The 18,278-nt window shown below is 39.0% G+C and overlaps 2 protein-coding genes across 4 annotated transcripts; one reads left to right on the top strand and one right to left on the bottom strand.

Moving 5' to 3' along the window:
• Positions 1-4: 4 nt before the first annotated feature.
• LOC131789171 (uncharacterized) lies at positions 5-5,275 on the bottom strand. 2 transcript variants are annotated; one of them, XM_059106247.2, is made up of 6 exons: positions 5,138-5,275; positions 4,052-4,197; positions 2,670-2,852; positions 1,985-2,074; positions 1,554-1,808; positions 5-950 (listed from the first exon to the last, which is right to left on the bottom strand). In XM_059106247.2, the coding sequence occupies exons 2-6, from the start codon at positions 4,079-4,081 to the stop codon at positions 774-776; spliced, it is 735 nt and encodes a 244-aa protein (XP_058962230.2). In that variant the 5' UTR covers positions 4,082-4,197; positions 5,138-5,275; the 3' UTR covers positions 5-773. The 2 variants fall into 2 exon arrangements, with proteins under 2 accessions (XP_058962230.2, XP_058962228.2); XM_059106245.2 differs by having other exon boundaries at positions 5,199-5,257.
• Positions 4,090-18,049, top strand: LOC131789169 (uncharacterized). Of its 2 annotated transcripts, none has more exons than XM_059106242.2 (21): positions 4,090-4,430; positions 6,287-6,494; positions 7,105-7,296; positions 7,814-7,903; positions 8,159-8,323; positions 8,443-8,589; positions 8,804-8,990; positions 9,529-9,599; positions 9,686-9,977; positions 10,546-10,778; positions 11,527-11,741; positions 12,334-12,571; positions 12,826-12,991; positions 13,595-13,701; positions 13,983-14,169; positions 14,659-14,769; positions 14,843-15,042; positions 15,474-15,588; positions 15,948-16,090; positions 16,529-16,564; positions 17,452-18,049. In XM_059106242.2, exons 1-21 carry the CDS (start codon positions 4,321-4,323, stop codon positions 17,584-17,586), a joined length of 3,348 nt encoding a protein of 1,115 aa, XP_058962225.2. In that variant the 5' UTR covers positions 4,090-4,320; the 3' UTR covers positions 17,587-18,049. The 2 variants fall into 2 exon arrangements, with proteins under 2 accessions (XP_058962225.2, XP_058962226.2); XM_059106243.2 differs by lacking the exon at positions 4,090-4,430 and adding an exon at positions 5,307-5,327.
• Positions 18,050-18,278: the final 229 nt, after the last annotated feature.

Raw genomic sequence — 18,278 nt, 5'->3', positions numbered from 1 at the left:
TATGTGTGACACATCCTTTATTAGTATCACAAAAAGGCAGTGGAAGAATTTAACTTAACAAAGTTGACCATCAACTTAAACAAATATACACAGTCTAACTGTGGTTGGGAAGGTTTGTTTTACAATTAACATATTTGAACAGTTTCAACTTCTAAAATTGTTTAAGTCCAATAAACATACTTAAAACCCCTGTTTCTCATGGAGATGAAATATTTACTAATATATTATGATTGTGGAAAAACTATATATATTAAGTGTCCAGTAGTAAATAAACTTTCTTAAAGCATCTTTAGAAAGAAAATAATGCATGGAACCTTAAATAAAAATTTGAATTTGAAAATAAAACCAGGGCTGGTTTATTTAAAACGAAACCTATTCATCCTAACATGAAAAGTAATAAAAAAGTCTCCAATTAGATTTGATCAGTCACTCCACAATGTCATCGATCCCTAACCAATTCACCCCAAGATGTCATTGTTAATTCTCTTTTCTGTCAGCCATACAATTATCTTTATGTTAGTTGAGAGAATTTGTTATTGGATCAACCAATCATCCCTAATTGATATTTTTCATTTTTCTCATCACTTTTCTATTTGATATTGTAGTGATAATGTGAGGAGAAATTCTGCCTTGATCACTCATGGGAGTTAAAGGGTTAACTTATACTTGTACATGTACTCATCTGTACCTTTACATCGCAAATAAACACTGATAACAAATAACAATGAAGCTAAATAAGTTGCTTAGGGGTTAAAGAGGAAGTTAGTAGATATTTATTTTCCTTTGTCACCACCATTGGTATGCACAAATACCCCATCTGTTGATGGGTAAACATCATCATTTTCTGTTGGAGAATTGGGCTCTGACGTAATGCTTGAATCATCATCACAGCTTTCCTGAACAGACAGATGGGACTCTGACCTCAACCTGCTACGCCTTTCTGTTGGACACTAAGGAAGACATTGCTATTGATTAATATATTTTTCATGTAATATATTTACAAATGAATATGACTTATGAATATGATGAAACATTCATTAAATCAGGTAAGACACAAGTCTGTTTTTCCCTTGGTCTTGCCACACAATACAGGGAACACTAAGTTCTCTAGAGGAGGCATGAAGTCTTTAGGAATCAATAACTGATCAGTATGAACTGAGAATTCAGAAATGTTGTCAACATTTTGCACAGAGTAGTGTAGACTTCTACCATTGCCAATTTCACCATAATTTTGTAGTAGTTCATGTATAATTAACTCCAAAGTGCGATGATACACACTAATTCAAACAACACACCCTTTCTCTAATATTTTGAAATCTATTCTGGGCAGGTGATCTTCTGACTGTTCGAAAACATTGATAGGCCACTTTTAGCTATTTGTTCAAAAGAGAAGCGTAACTTTATTTTCTGCATATAACAGATGGTTATTACATATTCCTTGCCTTGTCTTCCCAGCTCCCTTCATAATTTTTCACTTTCCCCTCTCTCTTGATCATTATTAAATCTGCTATGAACGAACAAGATAGAAAAGAAATTACCACAATTCAACTTACATTCCCAAGGTGATTTGCCGCACCCTCTCTCTGAACCGTCCAGTTTGGATTACCCATCACAACAAGGGTACGCATCAGAACATCTCCCAGTCCATCCGGAACCTCACCCCTTATTTGGTCAAAGTACTCTTTGGTGAACGCAATGTCATGGTCATCTTCAGGAACTGATGAGCGCTGCAATTCATTCACTTTAGTCCCTCTCTGCTCATATTTTGCAAATTTAACAACTAAAGTGCGTGGATTAGTATGGCCCACCTACACGTGACAGTGGAAAAGAAGAAAAAAGTCACAAGATCAGTTTCAAAATGCCTGATTGACACGGAACTGCCAACAGTACATGTGGGCATTTCAGATAGTAGTTTCATTATCAGCTATTGTAATACAAGTCCATATACATTATTACTGAACCCACTTGTTCTAATGAGACCCACCTGGTAAAAGAACTCCCCAACTGCCAATTTGGTCATAGGAGGAACCAGATGAAGAACTACTTTGCCATTGGGTAAGCAAAGGGGAAACTTCTATAGTGGAAAATATAAAACTGAGTGATCATCACTTTATATTAAAACAATTAAAACTCTATCATGTAGTTGTGCCGCATGACATAAGAAGTCATGAGGTCATGCTTGTCAGTCTCATATTCATGTAACACGTGTAGTAAGGGATCATTTGGCTACATAGCTGAGTTTACACAGATTTTTGGTAACTAAATCTCCGTTGAGTTTTCTTATCATCTCACTCATATTTGGACACAGAATGATGCAACATGCTACAGTAGTGTAATTGCCTTGGCAAGGATAGCACTTGAGCTATAGAGCACTATGATTTAGAAAGATGAACTTTGAGAGCTGCTTTTAAAACTTAGAACACCTAAAACAGTCTTTTTGCAATAATATTCATATGTCTTGAACAACCAGTGTCACTCTGGAAACAACTGAACTATACAGTTTCATAGCATTTAAACTTTGGTAGTACAATGTAATTGCAAGGCTCAGCCCTCACCCATGGCAAATCATTACACTATGTACATTATTTACCATTATTCCAAAGTTCATCCCAACTACAGTGTAAAATAACAAAAAAAAATGATTAATTAGAGCAAAAGTTATACTGTGCCTCTTCCTCCAAACTGCTAAGAAGACTTTGTGTGGGATGAACAAAGTGGTCAGTGAAGCTATGGACATCATCTCTGTATCTTTCATTTAGAAGACGCTTCAATCCATCCTTTACTTGTGGGCTTTTTGGATAGTCACACTTATAGTATTTGTGGAAAATGTCCACAGTCTTACTGATAACATCCTAATAGGGAAAACATTTACACATTTGACAATAAATAAGATACCAAACAAAAGTAATACATTGCAATTATCTTAATTTCATTTAATTTATATTTTTTGGGTTCAGATGCAGCCCATAAAATCACAGCAACCTTGGCCAGTCAGTTTACATGGACCACTATTATAACTTGACTGGCAACAACTCTTTGTTTAACTCTGATGATAACTTCTGCTAGGGTTGTCAGAATGTCATTTGCTACTTAGTAAATCCACAACAGTCTTTCTCAGGACGACTCTCACCCAGACAACCAACATACACAATCAACTTTTTTCCAGACCAAAAAAGTATAGTTAGGCCCCTGTGAGTGAGCTTGGTCTAGTCAGGGGATCAGGTCATTGACAAGTGGATAAACAGAGCTGGACTCTGGACCAAAAGGCTGGGGTTGTAGCCAAAGCTTGGTCACAAAGTTGTTCTTGTTCAGACTGTCCCCAATCTCTCCAAGCAAGGGGGGTTGATAATCTAGGGTCTGAGTAAATTTGCAGGGAAAAAATTTGGCAGGAACCTGATAAAATTGTGGGGGAGAGGAGGTAGGTGCAATGGAATATCATCCTATTTAAGAGGGAGTTGAGCTACACTCTTGGTAGCTTCAGGTAATTGAAACTAGGATAGCTCCCACCAGGATGAACCTTTAATCTTGTAATCATAGCTGAGTGTGGCTAATTTAAACTGGCAGATAAAATCAGAGTGAGTACTGCCGTCTTTAACAGGTATTCACTTACAATTAAAAATCTTTTTTTTTTTTTTTTTTTTATTTTCATATCTTACGGAGGCTCTGAAGCCCATCTCACAAGCATACCATGTGCTATGACCATGGCAATCACATCTGGGCTAAACTTCAGAATACCCCGCAACTCATTTCCGCCTCACTTACATGTGTCGGGAGGCTTTGAAGATCGAGGCATAACACAATAGACGCTATTCTTATTCAATAACATGTAAATGAGTTGCGGGGTATTCTGAAGTTGCTCCGGATAAAGTGCTTGTTGTATCATAAGAGTGGAGACCAAAACAGAAGTTAAACCTTTTCATACAATTAATTTTAAGTTACAGAGCAGCTCAAGTGATCCATTAGTTATTATTTCGAGCCCATTGGTGGAAGTGATCCCCTCATTCGTTTACGGTGATTACCTAATGCAATTGGTATAGGCTGATGCACTTACGTCCAACGCCGGAGCGACATGCTGAGCCATTGTGTAAGTGGATGTTGCTTGTCGCGTTTCGAGGTTCTGTTGATTCAGGGCTGATGTACTCGTACCAAATTTAAAGTAACCTCGGCAAGCTGGATCGACTTCTTCAATACCAGACTCTGCCACAGGAGAAAGATTTGATTGAAGTCCATTCCTATGCATTTGTAACCATTTATTTACCTCATTTCCTCTCTCGGAAACGAGGTATTCAACTTTCGAGATGCCCTGGGCACGAATCGAGCATGATTTCGAAAGTCTTCCGGGATTTGGAAAGTGAAAACTCTTCAATTTCATTTTCCAGCTGGAAGAGAGAAACGGCTGACATCCACAGGTATAAGAAACAGAGAGAAAGGTAATTCAATTTCTCTTTCTTTTACTCAAAGCGCTTAAGCATGTTTTAAATATACACAGAACTTGAAATTATCATATCCTTATTATTACTTTGACTAACATCTTTGTTTTCGTCTGCCGCGCAAATGAGACTCTAGGGACTTGCTACTACCGGACAAAGTGACTCGAAGAAAGCTTACTGGTAGAGACGCCATCATTTCTCATTTGCCTCTTCCTTCGAGACTAAAACCGCACATTTACATCAACTAAGGTTCCGGTGCACGTCCGTGAAATAACTAATTAAAGTAAAGAAGGATCGACCAAACGCGAAAATGTTTACAGTATTATCCAACTGCACAAAGTAGAGTTCAAATAACGCGTGAATAGAGTACAAATACCCTGCGATATTGTACGGTTATTTGGACAGTTGGTTATTTTGTACTGTAAAAAAACCTGTTTAACTGGTCGGCTGCGCGCCCTACGTTTCTCTCTCCACTTTTCTTTTCCTGCCCTATAAGGAATGAGCAGAAATACTTCGCAAAAAAATGATTGGATGATAAATAACATATTAAACGTTTTGGTTGTAGTATCGCTAAGTAATTTTACTTGTTTTATGTATTTTGACACGCCTTAAAGTCTCGTCAAAGTACGGCACAAGTCGTAAAAATACTCAGCGAGACTACACACCAAAACGTGTAATAAGATATGTATACGATTAAGTCAGAATACCTTTAATTTTGAAGACACGATTGAATTGACTTTCACCACTGCTACACGAAAATTCCCTTACCACGTTTGTGCAGATGTGTTACCATATGAGTAAATGTTATCCTTTAGGTATCTTCTAAGAATCAGTTTTCGCGGAAGTATTCACATATGCGTACCGGAACTCATTAGATGTACGCATCGATTTGCTAAGGTCAGTTTAAATTGTGTGACACAACTTCCGGTGAAAGTTGCAACAGCATCTGATGAAAATTATAGGTGGTACGGACCTTGGGAAAGAACAGTGGAACAGAGGGGTCTCGCAAACTTCCGGTCTCATAGATTTTCATGATTAGTTTGCAGATACATGCATAGTGTGCATAGTTTGCATTGTGTACGTATTTTTCCTAAATTTTTTTGACGTTTTGTTTTCTGTAAATCTCGGTGAATGAGTTTGCGTTTATTTTTAAATGCAGAAAGAACAGAAATATACAATGTTTAAGTCTACCTTGATAACACTACGAGTTTGGCTCTGTGGAAATTGCATCCAAAGGCCAAAGTAACATTTGGTGTTCGGGCCTATCCGCTCTACTGGACAGAACTAGAATTTCCCGACAAAATCAAATTAAATTCTGTCATTTCAAATTTTTGTTTCGTCTATTACATCCGCATTAAAAATTTAAAAGCCTTCAGATTCCGTCAGCGCATGATCTGTTCCAAGACCGGCCAGCATAATTTGCCAAAGGATTAGAACTCTAGGATTTATCCTAAGTCGTTTTAAAATTTTAGAATCCCCGAGTTTGTTTATTTAGTCGATTTTCGTCGGTGGTCCGTTTGAAAATTTGTTCGCTTCAGTCAAAATTTTTCTTTTCGAAAAACCATCTGCACTTGTAAAATGTTAGTGATGACGGAAAATTTGTCTAAATAAACAACTTTTTCGCTTGTGAGAAAAGGCCCTTGGAGGAAGAATAGACCAGTTTGCGAGATACATTTATTTCTTTCGTGTTCTGAATATCTGACAGCAAGTCATAGCACTGTTTTCCCGTTCTGCATTCAACGGCAAATACCGAAAAAAAGGTTTTAAAAAATTAAAATTGGAACGGATAACATGTTTCCACACAAAGAAAAAGGAAGAGTCGAGCCATTGAGTGCTTTGCATCTCTTTTGTTTTAGGTCAAGAATTGCGCATCCAGTTATTGAAATGGAAAAGCAGAAGTCAGATGTTCGCTTACTACTGTCTGAAGAACTCGAAGCCATACGCTCCAAGATTGTAAAAGGAGAGCTCGTGCTCTTTGTTGGCGAGCAAGTATCGACTTTAGTCAGTACGGATAAGCATGACCCCTCATTGGATGACTGGTGGCAAATTCTCAATAATTCTGAGGTAAGAATGTCTACTACGTAGCCGGAAGTGAGATTATTAGGACATTGGACTCATATCCAGAAATTCATTGAGGTTGGTAATGGCATGGACCAGGGGCTGACATGATCTTAAAATTGCTTGGCCATCAAAAGGCATCGAAAACGCGATGACAGACATGCATAATGTAAAAAATTTAGGACTAAAAACTATGCTGGTTTTCTCACCTCGTAGGTGTAAACGGAGTATCTCCGGATGCACTCTCGGGGAAGAAAGGGAGTGTGGAGGAGCCAGCCAAGATATTATGAATGAATTGCAAGAGTTAATTATCTCTCGTGAGGTATAATCGTTTTTCTCAAAATGAAGTCACTTCCGCTGAAGATCGCGAAGTTTCAGTGGCATAGTACCAGTCGTCTTAAGGCGAAAACGCTACGATGGTAAATCACAGACGACGATACTTAATTACCAGTGAATTTTTCACGATAAATAACCACAAACCTTTCTTAAATTTTGATTAATTATAACACGTTGCCTAGAGCAAGCTTTGATGTTAACGAGGAGCTCAAAAGAATTCTGCTGGTGGTTTCGCTGCCCATATGAAGGTACAATTCTTCATGTGTCTCTTAATTTGCAGAAAGGCACGAATGCACTTCTCGATCTCGAAGACAAGTTTCTGAGAGATCTTCAGCAGGCACCGTCACGTGTTCACAATGCCCTACGGAATGTTGGGAAGTTTCCTCTCATCATAACCACCAATATGGACGAGTTGCTAGAGCGCTTTCTCTGGAAGACTGGGAACGGTGGCGAGAAACTGCGACTGGACCAGGTTGGTAAAAAAGAAAGACGATTCGACTCAAATGTATCTGTTGCAAAGTATTTGTTTTTCCTGTGTCAAACCTTGTAGAGGTCTTATGATCCAAAAAGTTCTTACAAAAGTGTGATTTTGTTTGCAGCCTTATTTTGATTTTCCCTTATAAAACTTTACTTTGGGCACTTCTCTGAAACGAATGATACTCTGTTCGTCTCTATATCCCAGACGGTATTTGATGGTCTCGCTTCAAACAACTTTGCTGTTGGTTTACAAATCTGGTTAAGAATGTAAGAAAGGTTTCGCGTTTGAGAATTATTTGCAGCCAGGCTTATATCCTAACATTTAAGATGGATTCTTTTTGCCATAGCTTTCTAGATAGTTGCCCATTTCCCGTTAAATATCAACCTAGACGAAAAAAGGCCCTGTATGATAGAACGAACGTGCATAGTGAGAAGGGGAGGAACTAATAGGCTTTCGTGCCACTTGGTGCCATTCGACGGGTTATTCAACTACTTTACTTACTGTCTTCCAGATTTCCTGTCTCTCCCAGTCCTGGCCAGATCTGCGTAGAGATTTGATCATCAAGTGTTTTGGGGATTGTGGTTTTAACGTGCGGGCATTGGTAAGTATCAGGCATTTAATGTCCCATTCGTTGGTCCGTTTGCCACTTCAAGATGTCGTAGTCATAATACATCGCGGAGTGCGCAGACATTCAACCAAGTAGCACTGAAAACCCATAGAGCTGTAATTAAATTCAAACAGTTGCAAAATTATTTTGGTGCTTTTCTTCTTGCGCTGCTGCCTTTGATTACTCTCAATTATTGATGTACCTGTAATGCTGAATATGCTTTTCCTCATTTTGATTGATTATTTTCAGCGAAGTAGCAAGAAGTACTTTGAAGACTTCTGCACCACTCTTGAAGGTCCTGAAGTGGAATTAATGCAGCAAATATTTAATAAGAGATCTGTGCTGTTTCTTGGCTGTGATCCCGAGCGCCCAGAGTACAAGAATTTCTTCCAAAAATTTGCAGTTAATGCCAAGGTAGACAGCTGTTGAAATTTGCAAGAGCTTGTGGTGGTTTTCTTTACTTGCATGTTTACTTTACATCAAATTTCCTTCGAAATCGATATGTTTGTCGTTATTCTCCGTTCTTTCTACAGTTTAAACATTACAAGTTTGAGTCTTACCAGGACTCAGACCTTCATGAAAATGGAAATCTCCTAACGTTAAAGGCAAACATACAACCCTGGGAATTCGTGCAGTTCTTGAGTACAGGAACTATCCAAGCAGAAATACAACCAGGACAGGTAATATAAACTGGATGCATTTGATGAAAAACTCTCCACTGTTGAAGTCATCCAAAAACCAAATAACAAAGCATTGACGCTGACGCACCTGTTGGTAGAGCAAGCTGATTTTGACCCATGCACCCAACCATCAGTCACCTTTTTTTCAGGGCGCTTCGCTATAACCTCTTTTTCAGTTTTATTTAAGTGTTTTATTACCTTTTTCTTCCTACAGGTGTACGAAAGATCCTACCTGCGGACCCAGAGGGAAGAATATCTCAAGCAACAGCTCGCACTGGAGATAAAGGCCTCGGAGATAATATTTCACACCATTAATATAACAAACGCATTGTCGCCTGACGAGTACTTTGAAAAGATTTCACGTCCCACCATACAAGACATATTCGCGAAAGATCCCTTTGGTGAGTTGCCGTTTTATTGGTGCGAACTAAGTTCAATTTCAAAATAGAGTTAAAACTTTAAGTTCTGTATGCGTGTACGTATGTAGGTATGCATGAGTATATGTGTGACTTAATTGACCACCCCCCCCACCACCCCGTGGGGCTTTTTAGGGACAATAAGAGTAAATGAGTGAATAATGAGTGAAAAAGTGAATGAACGTGACCATCTGGTAGGAGGCGAGGTGCTTTATGAAAAGCACAGCCAAGGAGTTGAGGTCCGGGCAAGTGGGAAGAATTCCAGTGAGTAGCTGAGAGGAGGGCTTTGACCTGCAGCCACCAGATTACAAGCTCAACGCCCTGACCATCCGTTCATACTGTCCTAAAGTCCATTCTTGGTTTAGTGTTTTTGCCTTTGTGGTAGTTATAATGGGATATCTGAAAGAGGTAAAGAAAGACAAGGAAGCTGACAGATATAGTGAGATGAAGGATGGACAGAGAGATCCTCATAATTCCTTTTCACGCGGCTGCGTGGCCTAAAATTCCTTTATTTCATATCTAGGCGTTTACTCTGAGGAGAAGGTTCAGCGGACGTTGGATGCAATGAAAGGAAGGCGTGACAATCTAATAAAGGTGAGTAAATATTGTGATGGTCGTTACACAATCTGTCCTTTGATGCATGGAAGTTTACTAAGGAGGGTCTATCTCTATGATCACAGCTTATAACTGAATCAAAAACCAGCGTCACTGCCTTGTTCTTCTACCACGGAGTGAAGAACGAGATAGGAGGATGGAAGCAAGTAGAGAAGGTACCTCCTCCGTCTGAAAAGGAAAAAGAGAAAATCCTGCAAAAGTGCAAGATTTCCATCAGTAAATACGCAAAGGCCGTTCTACTTTGTAAGTCGTTCATGCGAAGTAATAGCACCTTGGAAATTCTCATTGTTGGTGATGAGGAAACTTACCAAGTGCAGGAGGTCGAGAAGGAAACCTTTGCTCTCATCCGCCTCAGAGGTTGGTTATTTATTTAAGCCCTATCTGCTTAGCCGGAGCTCAAAATAAGATGACATGCTTCTTTTTTGTGACCTAAAAAGTCACTATAAAGCACTGCCTAAAACTGAATAGCTGGAATTATGCTAGCTCATGGAAATACATGTGTGGGTATATATTCTGATATCATTAAAGAGAATAAAATCGACTAACAGCTGAATGGAAAGTTATCTCTCTTAAGACAGAAAAAACCATGAATATATATATACTGTCATAATATTGTCAGTGATTTCCGCTCTACCTATTGACCAGGTTGGGCCAGGCCCACTGGTGAAATAAGTAAGTTTAACGTTGCAAAGGTTTTGTGTCTCAGTATCTGTTAAAATGAAAGTATGTTTTTGCATAAAAATGGAAAAAATTGTTAAAAATGTGTTATACCATTTGAATGCTCTCAATTTAGAGCAGTACGGCATTGTGTCTTAAAGGTTTGAGGTAAAGGATAGATGTTAATGGCTAACGTCTTCATAGTTTTCTTTCGTTCGCTTTTCTCGTTGATTGTTTGTTTCCGTATTTTCTTTCTCTTATGGCACAGGGGGAACAGATGAAGCTATTTGCTACGCTGAAACAGCCTCATCTCCCGAAGATAGAAAATTCGCCGCTCAACTCATTAACATAAACGGGGATGAGGTGTTGAATAAACGAAAGGTGTACGAGAGAAGCCGTGCAAACGCCTGGAACAACGAAGATTCCATTCTGAAACTCGCCACAGCGATTATGAAAGAAAACGCACAGATGAAAGAAAAATTCAACATTGATGCAGTTGAAGTATGTTGCTTCATCTTCATGCTCCTAAACATTATGATCAGAGTTTGGTAACACCCTTGTATGCAGTTAACAGGTTTACTTTATACGTCAATGAATTTAGATCGGGGCTAAATTGTTCGATTTCCTGGCGAGATTACCGTTAGATTTGAATGCCGGCCAGGGCAACATATCAATTGCCTGGGCTTCGAAGAACCCGGTGCAAATGAGCGTATTTCATGAAATAATTCACTTTTCATGAGGTTACATGTTACTGACTGGGCTATGTTGTATGTGCGTATTGTTGAGAGGAGATGTTCAACAGTATTGTCGTTGTGCATGGCCTTGGACAAGTAGCGTTAAAACGGAAAAAGTCATACATTTAAAATCCATTGTACATCCACCTAATTACACGTTTTGCTGTGGTGAGTCACATTTAGTCTCGGTTGTTCTTTTCCTTTTAGAGGGGCAGTCGAGGCAAAGTATCTACGATTTCTAGACGCTGAAAAAATGGACAATTTTAGAGCAAGATATAGGGTTTAGGGTTATGTTACCACTGGCATAAACAATCTGGGCTCCTTTTTTCAACTGTCTGCTATCTTAGCACCTCTCTCCATCAGGAGACCATGAGCGGCTTAAGTTTACCAATACCCTTTCAGTGCTGAATGGCTATATGCAATGGATCTGCTTCCCGGCTGGGGAGTACCAATACTTCTACTCAAGCTCCCAGAAGTTCACCTGACCAATGTTTTCCTTGCTTTTATCTTTACAGAAAAAAGACCTGGAGGCATTAGAAACATTGACTCGCATAAGCCAGAAAGTGATCAGTAAGCTGGACCCAGGTTATCTCGATCCACTAGGTGAAGGCAGCTTTGGCCAGGTTTTCAGAGCGAAGAAGGACGGTCATGATGTGGCTGTAAAGATCCTGAAGAACATCCAGAGTCGCAAACAAATACAGGACTTTGAACGAGAAGTGGACACACTGAGGTTAGAATAAAGGTGATCTTTGTAGAAATCTAGCTATATGGAAAATGTACGTTGATATGTTACATTAGCTCAACCTCACACCTTAAAATGCCACAAGCTGGGTCAAAACATCGAATTTAATTTTTTTTCTGGGCTCAGCGCGGAAAGATATTTTCAGATCAAAGATACTTGCTGAGCACCAACTTTCCAACTGACTGATAAAAAATAAAAGTCCACTCCTTGGTTTCCCCTCATTGTTACAACATGTCCATCCTTAAGCTCTTGAATTGTTAAACTTAATCTGTGATGGCCTACCTGATTAACTTTCTAAACGTATATCTCAACTTAAACAGATTATTCTTGCAATAATTGTGACCTCAATGAAAGTAATGATGTAGAGTGCGCCCGTAGGTTTTTTAAAAAGAAGGCGGTTCGATGCTCTAACAGACTCGAATCCATCTCTTTTTTTCGCCTTGGTTTGTTTTGGTTTTTTATGTACCTATTCTTGAAATGACACTTTGCCATTCTTCTCGCGGTATTAACGCCGGCAAACAGCGCCAGCAAGTGAGGGACGAATTTCACAGCACTTATTTTAATTGATTTATTTTTTCAGGGAGGCAAAGCATCCTAAGATTGTAAAGGTGCTTGAATGCATCTCTATCCAGAATCAGCTGGCAATTGTGATGGAGTTCATGGCGGGAGGAAATCTTAAAGCATATCTGGAGAAAAACCATGGAACCGGACAGGGGAAAGATTTTGCCGTCAGATTCTTAGAGGATATTGGCTCTGCAATTGAGCATCTTCACTCGCTCAATATCATGCATAGAGACGTTAAACCTGAAAACATTTTTGTGAGTGTAATAATTTCACTGTCTCTATCATAGACTGCACCATCTAGAAGTGAAAACATTATATTTATCGAGGTACAAAAAGGCTTTCTCTTAAATGCTGTGTTCGTTACCATCTTATGTAGTCATCTCAAGAAATTGACCATTATTTTGTTTTTTTTTCTTACAATGCGTTGGAGGTAATTTTGCACATCGCATTTTAATCGTCGTGATGTGACTAGTTAAGTAGGTCTGTTCTTTACGCCATTACTTCGTAGCTGTCAGCTGACCACTCAGTACTCAAACTCGGAGACTTTGGTCTTGCTCGCGCAACTGAAGGGACACGTCAAACAAAAACCCAGATTGGCTCGTATCGCTACATGGCGCCTGAAGTGGTCAGCAGTGGGGGACATTACTCCAAGAAAGCTGATGTTCACAGTTTTGGTGAGCCTCGATGATGATATAACGGTGACTTTCTTGCTGTTTTGTTTGCCTGTTTGTTATTTTACCAAGACCATTCCCTATCTCTGAAATCAGATAGCCGAATATAGTCCGCTTTTTGGTAGAAAGTAGAGAAAAACCTTTAAAAATAAATTCGACGGAATTGCGATTACATTAGTGTACTTCTGTTTGGTTTTAGTTAAATTTGGCTATCAACTTAGAATAGTTCCGATCCACAAGATATCTGCAATCTTTTACTTTGAATTGATTGTGGTTGGCATCAATTGCAAGATTGTATCATTTGAACAAGCCAGGTAGACCGTTTCGGTTAAAGAACAGAAAGTTTCACGAAGAAGATCAAGGGACAACATTTGGACAAATTAGTTTTTAAAAATACTCCTTCTTTGAAGTCATTAAGTCTCATGTTAGCAATGCAAAAACGGGATATGTAGTGTAGTTAGCAGTTTTTAACGTCAAAAGCTTTTGTTCCAGTCTCAATGAGTTGATATCTATCTTAAGAGATACCTAAACAGTTAAAGCAAGATTCAGTGGGAAAATAACATCAAAGTTGCCTTATCAGTTACTCGTCTGTCCTTCTCCCACTAGGTTTGTGTCTGATTGAAGTGCTGAGTGGTAAGGAAGTGTTTGATATAATACTGCAGCATGAAACGGTGTTCAAGAAGAAAATGGCTGGAGAAAATCCGACCATTCCGGTAACTATAGACTGTGAAGAGCCAGAAATTGTTTAGGATTATTGTGAAATCAGAATTGTACAAATAAAAGTAAATCGTGTCACTCGTGAAACCTTCAACTGGACTTAATTTTCGTTATTTTCCATCAGAATGAATTTTCATTAAGTACTGCAGGACACTGAATCAATAACTGTTGATAATGGTGTTTAAAATTACAATATGTACGTGATACATCATCATTCTTTGTCGTTTGATTCTTTAGCGAAATCTTCTGTTAACATGGACTCACATTTTTCTTTCAGGGTATTTCTGTTGAAGAATTTGGAGAGGAACTTGCCTTAAAGCTCAAGAAAATTATGGTCGAGTGTCTGAAGCCAGAGAAATCACGTCCCGAGATGCATTTTGTTCTCAACATACTGAGAGGGAAAATATCCACACGCAAAAATTCAGTGGAGCTGTACTGCGTTGGAACTGGGACAGGCACAACAGGTATTGATGCAACGACATGGTTTTGGTCTTCGCGGAGTAGACTAGATCTACTCTGCTTTACTTATCTATAAGCCATAACGTTGCGACCCAGTCTAGAGAGTAGTGAATTCTTCCCTTATCTCCACCTTTCTGCTCTTAGATCCTATGACTGTAAACGTATTGTGGCCTTTTATGCCTATCTATTTACTCATGAAAGGCATGTATTAGTACAGAGTACTGGCGGTCCTTTATGTTTGACCCACAAAAAGTTGCCATAGTTCCATGTATTTTGCCTAGTGCATGTTAATCATCATAAAAAGGATATAGCTCATATAATTAGCGACCAATTCCGAGGCTGACGCTGAAGGATGAAATAATGGCGACCACAAACACCACTCAACCCTCCTTACTCCCCATACCTCCATGTTAGGTGTAAAACGTACTCCAAAAGGAAACATAGGAAATAATGAACTGACGTGTACTCATGGCACTATTTAAAACTGATTTCAGCCGTCCTTCATGGCCAGCCAAGCTCCTCTGCAATTGTATTTCACAAAGGGAAACCTTTGCTTATGGCGGATGTTGGAGCCGGTGTCGTCAAAGCTTGTAGGGAGAGACTTGGTCAGTAAAATTCTCTATCCTTCTTCCTTGATTTGTCCGTGCTTTTTTAGACACCCTTTTATTGCATTCCCAGCTTACAACGAGTTCCCAAGGAATGTTTTTATCACACACAACCACCTGGATCATGCTGGTGAACTGCCTTTGCTCTTCGTATTCGAGAGCAAGCGGAGATATTTGGCTGGCGAACCTCGCTTGAGGGTGCTGTCAGGCCCAGAGGTGCAACAAAAACTGAAGACACACAGATTGGACGAGATGCTCAGTCTATATACACCAGTAAGTCATAGGTCACTCTTACACTCTTTCGAGTATGATGCAAACAAAGGTAACTTGCACAAATGGAGTGACATTAATCAAACTGATTATTCTTTGTGACTTTTTTCTTCGGTGGAAAAAAATTATAGGAGACCTGCTTCCTTGTAACATGTCTAATTGGTTCTGTGTTAGATGTTTCATGCTTGAATCATTCATCGGTGTTAATATTGCAAGAGCATGCCTTTTACAAAACCAGTCGCGAACAAAGAACATCAAATACCGACCACAGTGATATCTATCTAAATAAATTAATGCGTTTAAATTCTGGTGTAAGGGTTAAGTAAGTAAGTTATAGCCCACTCTCGGGAGGAATTGTCTGTTACATCAGCCAAGTTGAAGCAACGTATGAAACATAGCAGTTAAAACGTGTTTTTTTTTGTTCTTCCGTGCAGGAACAAGTTGCAGACTGGCTGGCGTGTGAACAAGATGGAAGTCCAACCTACTTGGATGATGATAAACAGTTTTTTATCAAAACTTACAAGACGCTTCATAGCGAAATCTGCTATGGTAGGCTTGAACGTTTATCAGAATAATCGTTTGTGTCGACAAGACAGTAATAGTATGTTTTGATACAAGGTGGCTGAAGACATGGAGGTCTAAGTCACGCTTTAGAATCAACGGTTCCCTTTTGAGAAGTGGGTTAGGTCATAGTGTTGTACTGTTAGGCAAGACCAGCTTAATTCTCTCCATTCCGGGATAGAATTAAGCTGGAAGGAATTTAAATGTCAGCCGGTGAATTACAAGCGAAATAAGTTTTTATTTTAAAATGTCGCTCACTTCTGATAGTCAAACCCACTTTTCATATTTGATATTTCAAGTCTGAAAGCAAACGAGACAGAGTTTTCACTTTAAGTTCTTTTCCATAGGATTTGTGCTCTACTTCAAAGAGGAACCAATTCTTGGTTACTGCGTAGACTCTGGCTTCAGAGAGGACGTGTTCGAGTTCTTCTTCCAGGCCTCCACCGTGATTGTTGATGCGAGGGACAAGGGCACTGAGGAACACGCTTCGGTGGGTACTTAATTTTCAGGCGTACAAAATAAAGTTATAATTATCTAAATAGAAACCATGAAACGGCAAAAATTTAGTTATATATACACTGGTCTGTTCTTAACTGAAAACTCTCCACCTGAACAACATGGATCTTGTACAGTTAAGTTGGTGAACTTTAATACAAAGCCGTATAACCGATGTAAGCAGAATCTGTAGAAATCGTTCAAGGTATGTCTTTAGATTTAGTTGTTGCTTTTAGTTTAGGCCGCTCAGCGGCGCAACTGATGCAATTAAGGAGATAAGAGAATAAATCACGTTCCCATCAGTTACCTTGTTGTGCTCGCGTATGCTAGGTTTGTGCTTGAGGAGAGACCAACTTCAAGAGGTCTTTGAGCTTACTGTGATCATAAAAAGCTTATCCACCGACTTCCATTAACCAATTCTCTCTTGTTTTAGTTTGCAGAGGTTGTTGAATACGTTCAGAGAATTCAGGTAAGCGACTTTTAGCTTTTTAACTTTTTTTTGTTTTGTTCTGTTTCTAAGTTACGTAAGCTTTTAATGTTTACACAACAATAGTATTTTTACCACTGCGTCTTAGTGTCAACGAAGATATTTTTTTTCATATTTGCCTCACTCTTCGTCAAAACATTTAAAATAAAACCTTACCTTGATTTGAACCGATTAAACTTCACTAGTTTGCTCCAAAAATAGTCGTGATACTGGGTACAAGGATGAGACGAATCTTATCCTGAGGCGTGGTGGTGAAGACGTGTTGCAGTATCATATTTGCGAGTCTTGTCCAGAACAACTCGTGATATATTGTGCCGTGTCGAGTGATACTTTGACTCCACGATTGAGAGAAAATGTAAAATTACCTTCAGTTTGAAGTAAAGTCTCATTTTTGCTCAGTGACTCTGAACACTTTGAACCATGACTCTATCTTTATGAATTCTTCAAAAGTGTGAAAACCAGAATAAATTCGCTACATATGCGAAAGGTTTCCTGAGGCACAACCTGGTACTACTTTGTCGACTAAATTGTACGCAATTCCCGTCGATTTCTGAGATGTAAAACTAGTCGATCATTTCCCTTTGTGCTAGCCTCCGAGTTGGACGGTCCAAATGGACGATTCCAGCGGTGGTGCTGGAAGAAACTAGGTTATGTCTATGTCCAATATTCGCTTTCTCAACAAAATCCTAAGTACCGGTAAAAGGTTTGGAATGTGGCGTGACAACTGAAAACCGAGAGAGGCATTATCTCTTATCGATACTAACTACCAACACATCCACATTAGCTACCTTCAAGTAGAAAGTTTGTAGTTAGGCTGTGACTGTGTTGACCATTCCCCGACTCTAAACATTATCTTCTATTTTTTGCAGCCTTCAGACACCAAGGTGTACATAACTGGATACGGTGTCGACGCAGAGTACCCGGAGGAAGGACTGACAGGAGTAGAACAACTGCGAGCGGATCAATACATCACACTCTGGGATGAAGAAACCAGTGGCCGTTAGTTCTGAAAACCAAATCAAGTTCCTCTAGGATGAATAACAAGCGCTCCCATTTTAAATGAAGTTTACCAAAAATCTCATTTCATGCTCTTTAATAATAGGGAGACCGTATTTATTTTAGTGAAGTCTTTAATTTGTTATGATTAGAGATATATTTGTATATTTCCGGTCGGTTTTTGGATGTGAAATTTAAAGCCAAATCACAATCGTTAACTTTGAGAAAACCACAAGATATGAATAGGAAGACCGAAGAATAAAGAAAGAACGGGAGTGGATTTTGGTGGAGATCAGTGGATGAGGATAATAAACGAAGAACTTTTAAAATGGTTTGAGAATAGTAAAACGAATTGATTCAACGTTTCGTAGTCATCCTGATGTCACCTTCGAGATAGCAAACGGAAAGAAACTAATTGTATGGTGCAAAAAATGAAAATTTAAAGTTAGTGTTCAGCCAATAAAATGTAACACTTTAAATGTAAAATCCACCGCTCGCTGATCATGGTAATCAAAGTAAATGTTAAACCCTCTGCTGCTAACAGAAGGTTATGTGCTGTTTTCGTTGACCCCTGTTTGTGGACTAAATATCACCGCTAATTTCCATTCAGCCAAGCTTGCCTTTCTATTCGTGGATTAAAAAATCGATAGAATCTTCAAAGTCACATACTGCTGGAAAATCGCTAATGTTGAACTGAAAA

Source organism: Pocillopora verrucosa, chromosome 7 (genome assembly GCF_036669915.1).
Source record: "Pocillopora verrucosa isolate sample1 chromosome 7, ASM3666991v2, whole genome shotgun sequence".
In the NCBI taxonomy this organism is placed as follows: Eukaryota; Metazoa; Cnidaria; class Anthozoa; order Scleractinia; family Pocilloporidae; genus Pocillopora; species Pocillopora verrucosa.
The sequence above is the reverse complement of the archived record's forward strand: the minus strand, read 5'-3'. Positions and strand labels throughout refer to the sequence as shown.

What these genes read in the sequence shown, in the direction of transcription:
- LOC131789171 (XM_059106245.2), bottom strand. Translation starts at nt 5,223, where the DNA reads ATGGTAACACATCTGCACAAACGTG. An exon ending in ATGTCGCTCCGGCGTTGGAC is followed by an intron (nt 2,853 to 4,051) that starts GTAAGTGCATCA and finishes TTTCCCTATTAG; the next exon opens with GATGTTATCAGTAAGACTGT. An exon ending in TTAGCAGTTTGGAGGAAGAG is followed by an intron (nt 2,075 to 2,669) that starts GCACAGTATAAC and finishes TTTCCACTATAG; the next exon opens with AAGTTTCCCCTTTGCTTACC.
- LOC131789169 (XM_059106242.2), top strand. Translation starts at nt 4,321, where the DNA reads ATGATTTCGAAAGTCTTCCGGGATTTGGAAAGTGAAAACTCTTCAATT. An exon ending in AGCTTGTAGGGAGAGACTTG is followed by an intron (nt 14,770 to 14,842) that starts GTCAGTAAAATT and finishes TTGCATTCCCAG; the next exon opens with CTTACAACGAGTTCCCAAGG. An exon ending in AATACGTTCAGAGAATTCAG is followed by an intron (nt 16,565 to 17,451) that starts GTAAGCGACTTT and finishes TATTTTTTGCAG; the next exon opens with CCTTCAGACACCAAGGTGTA.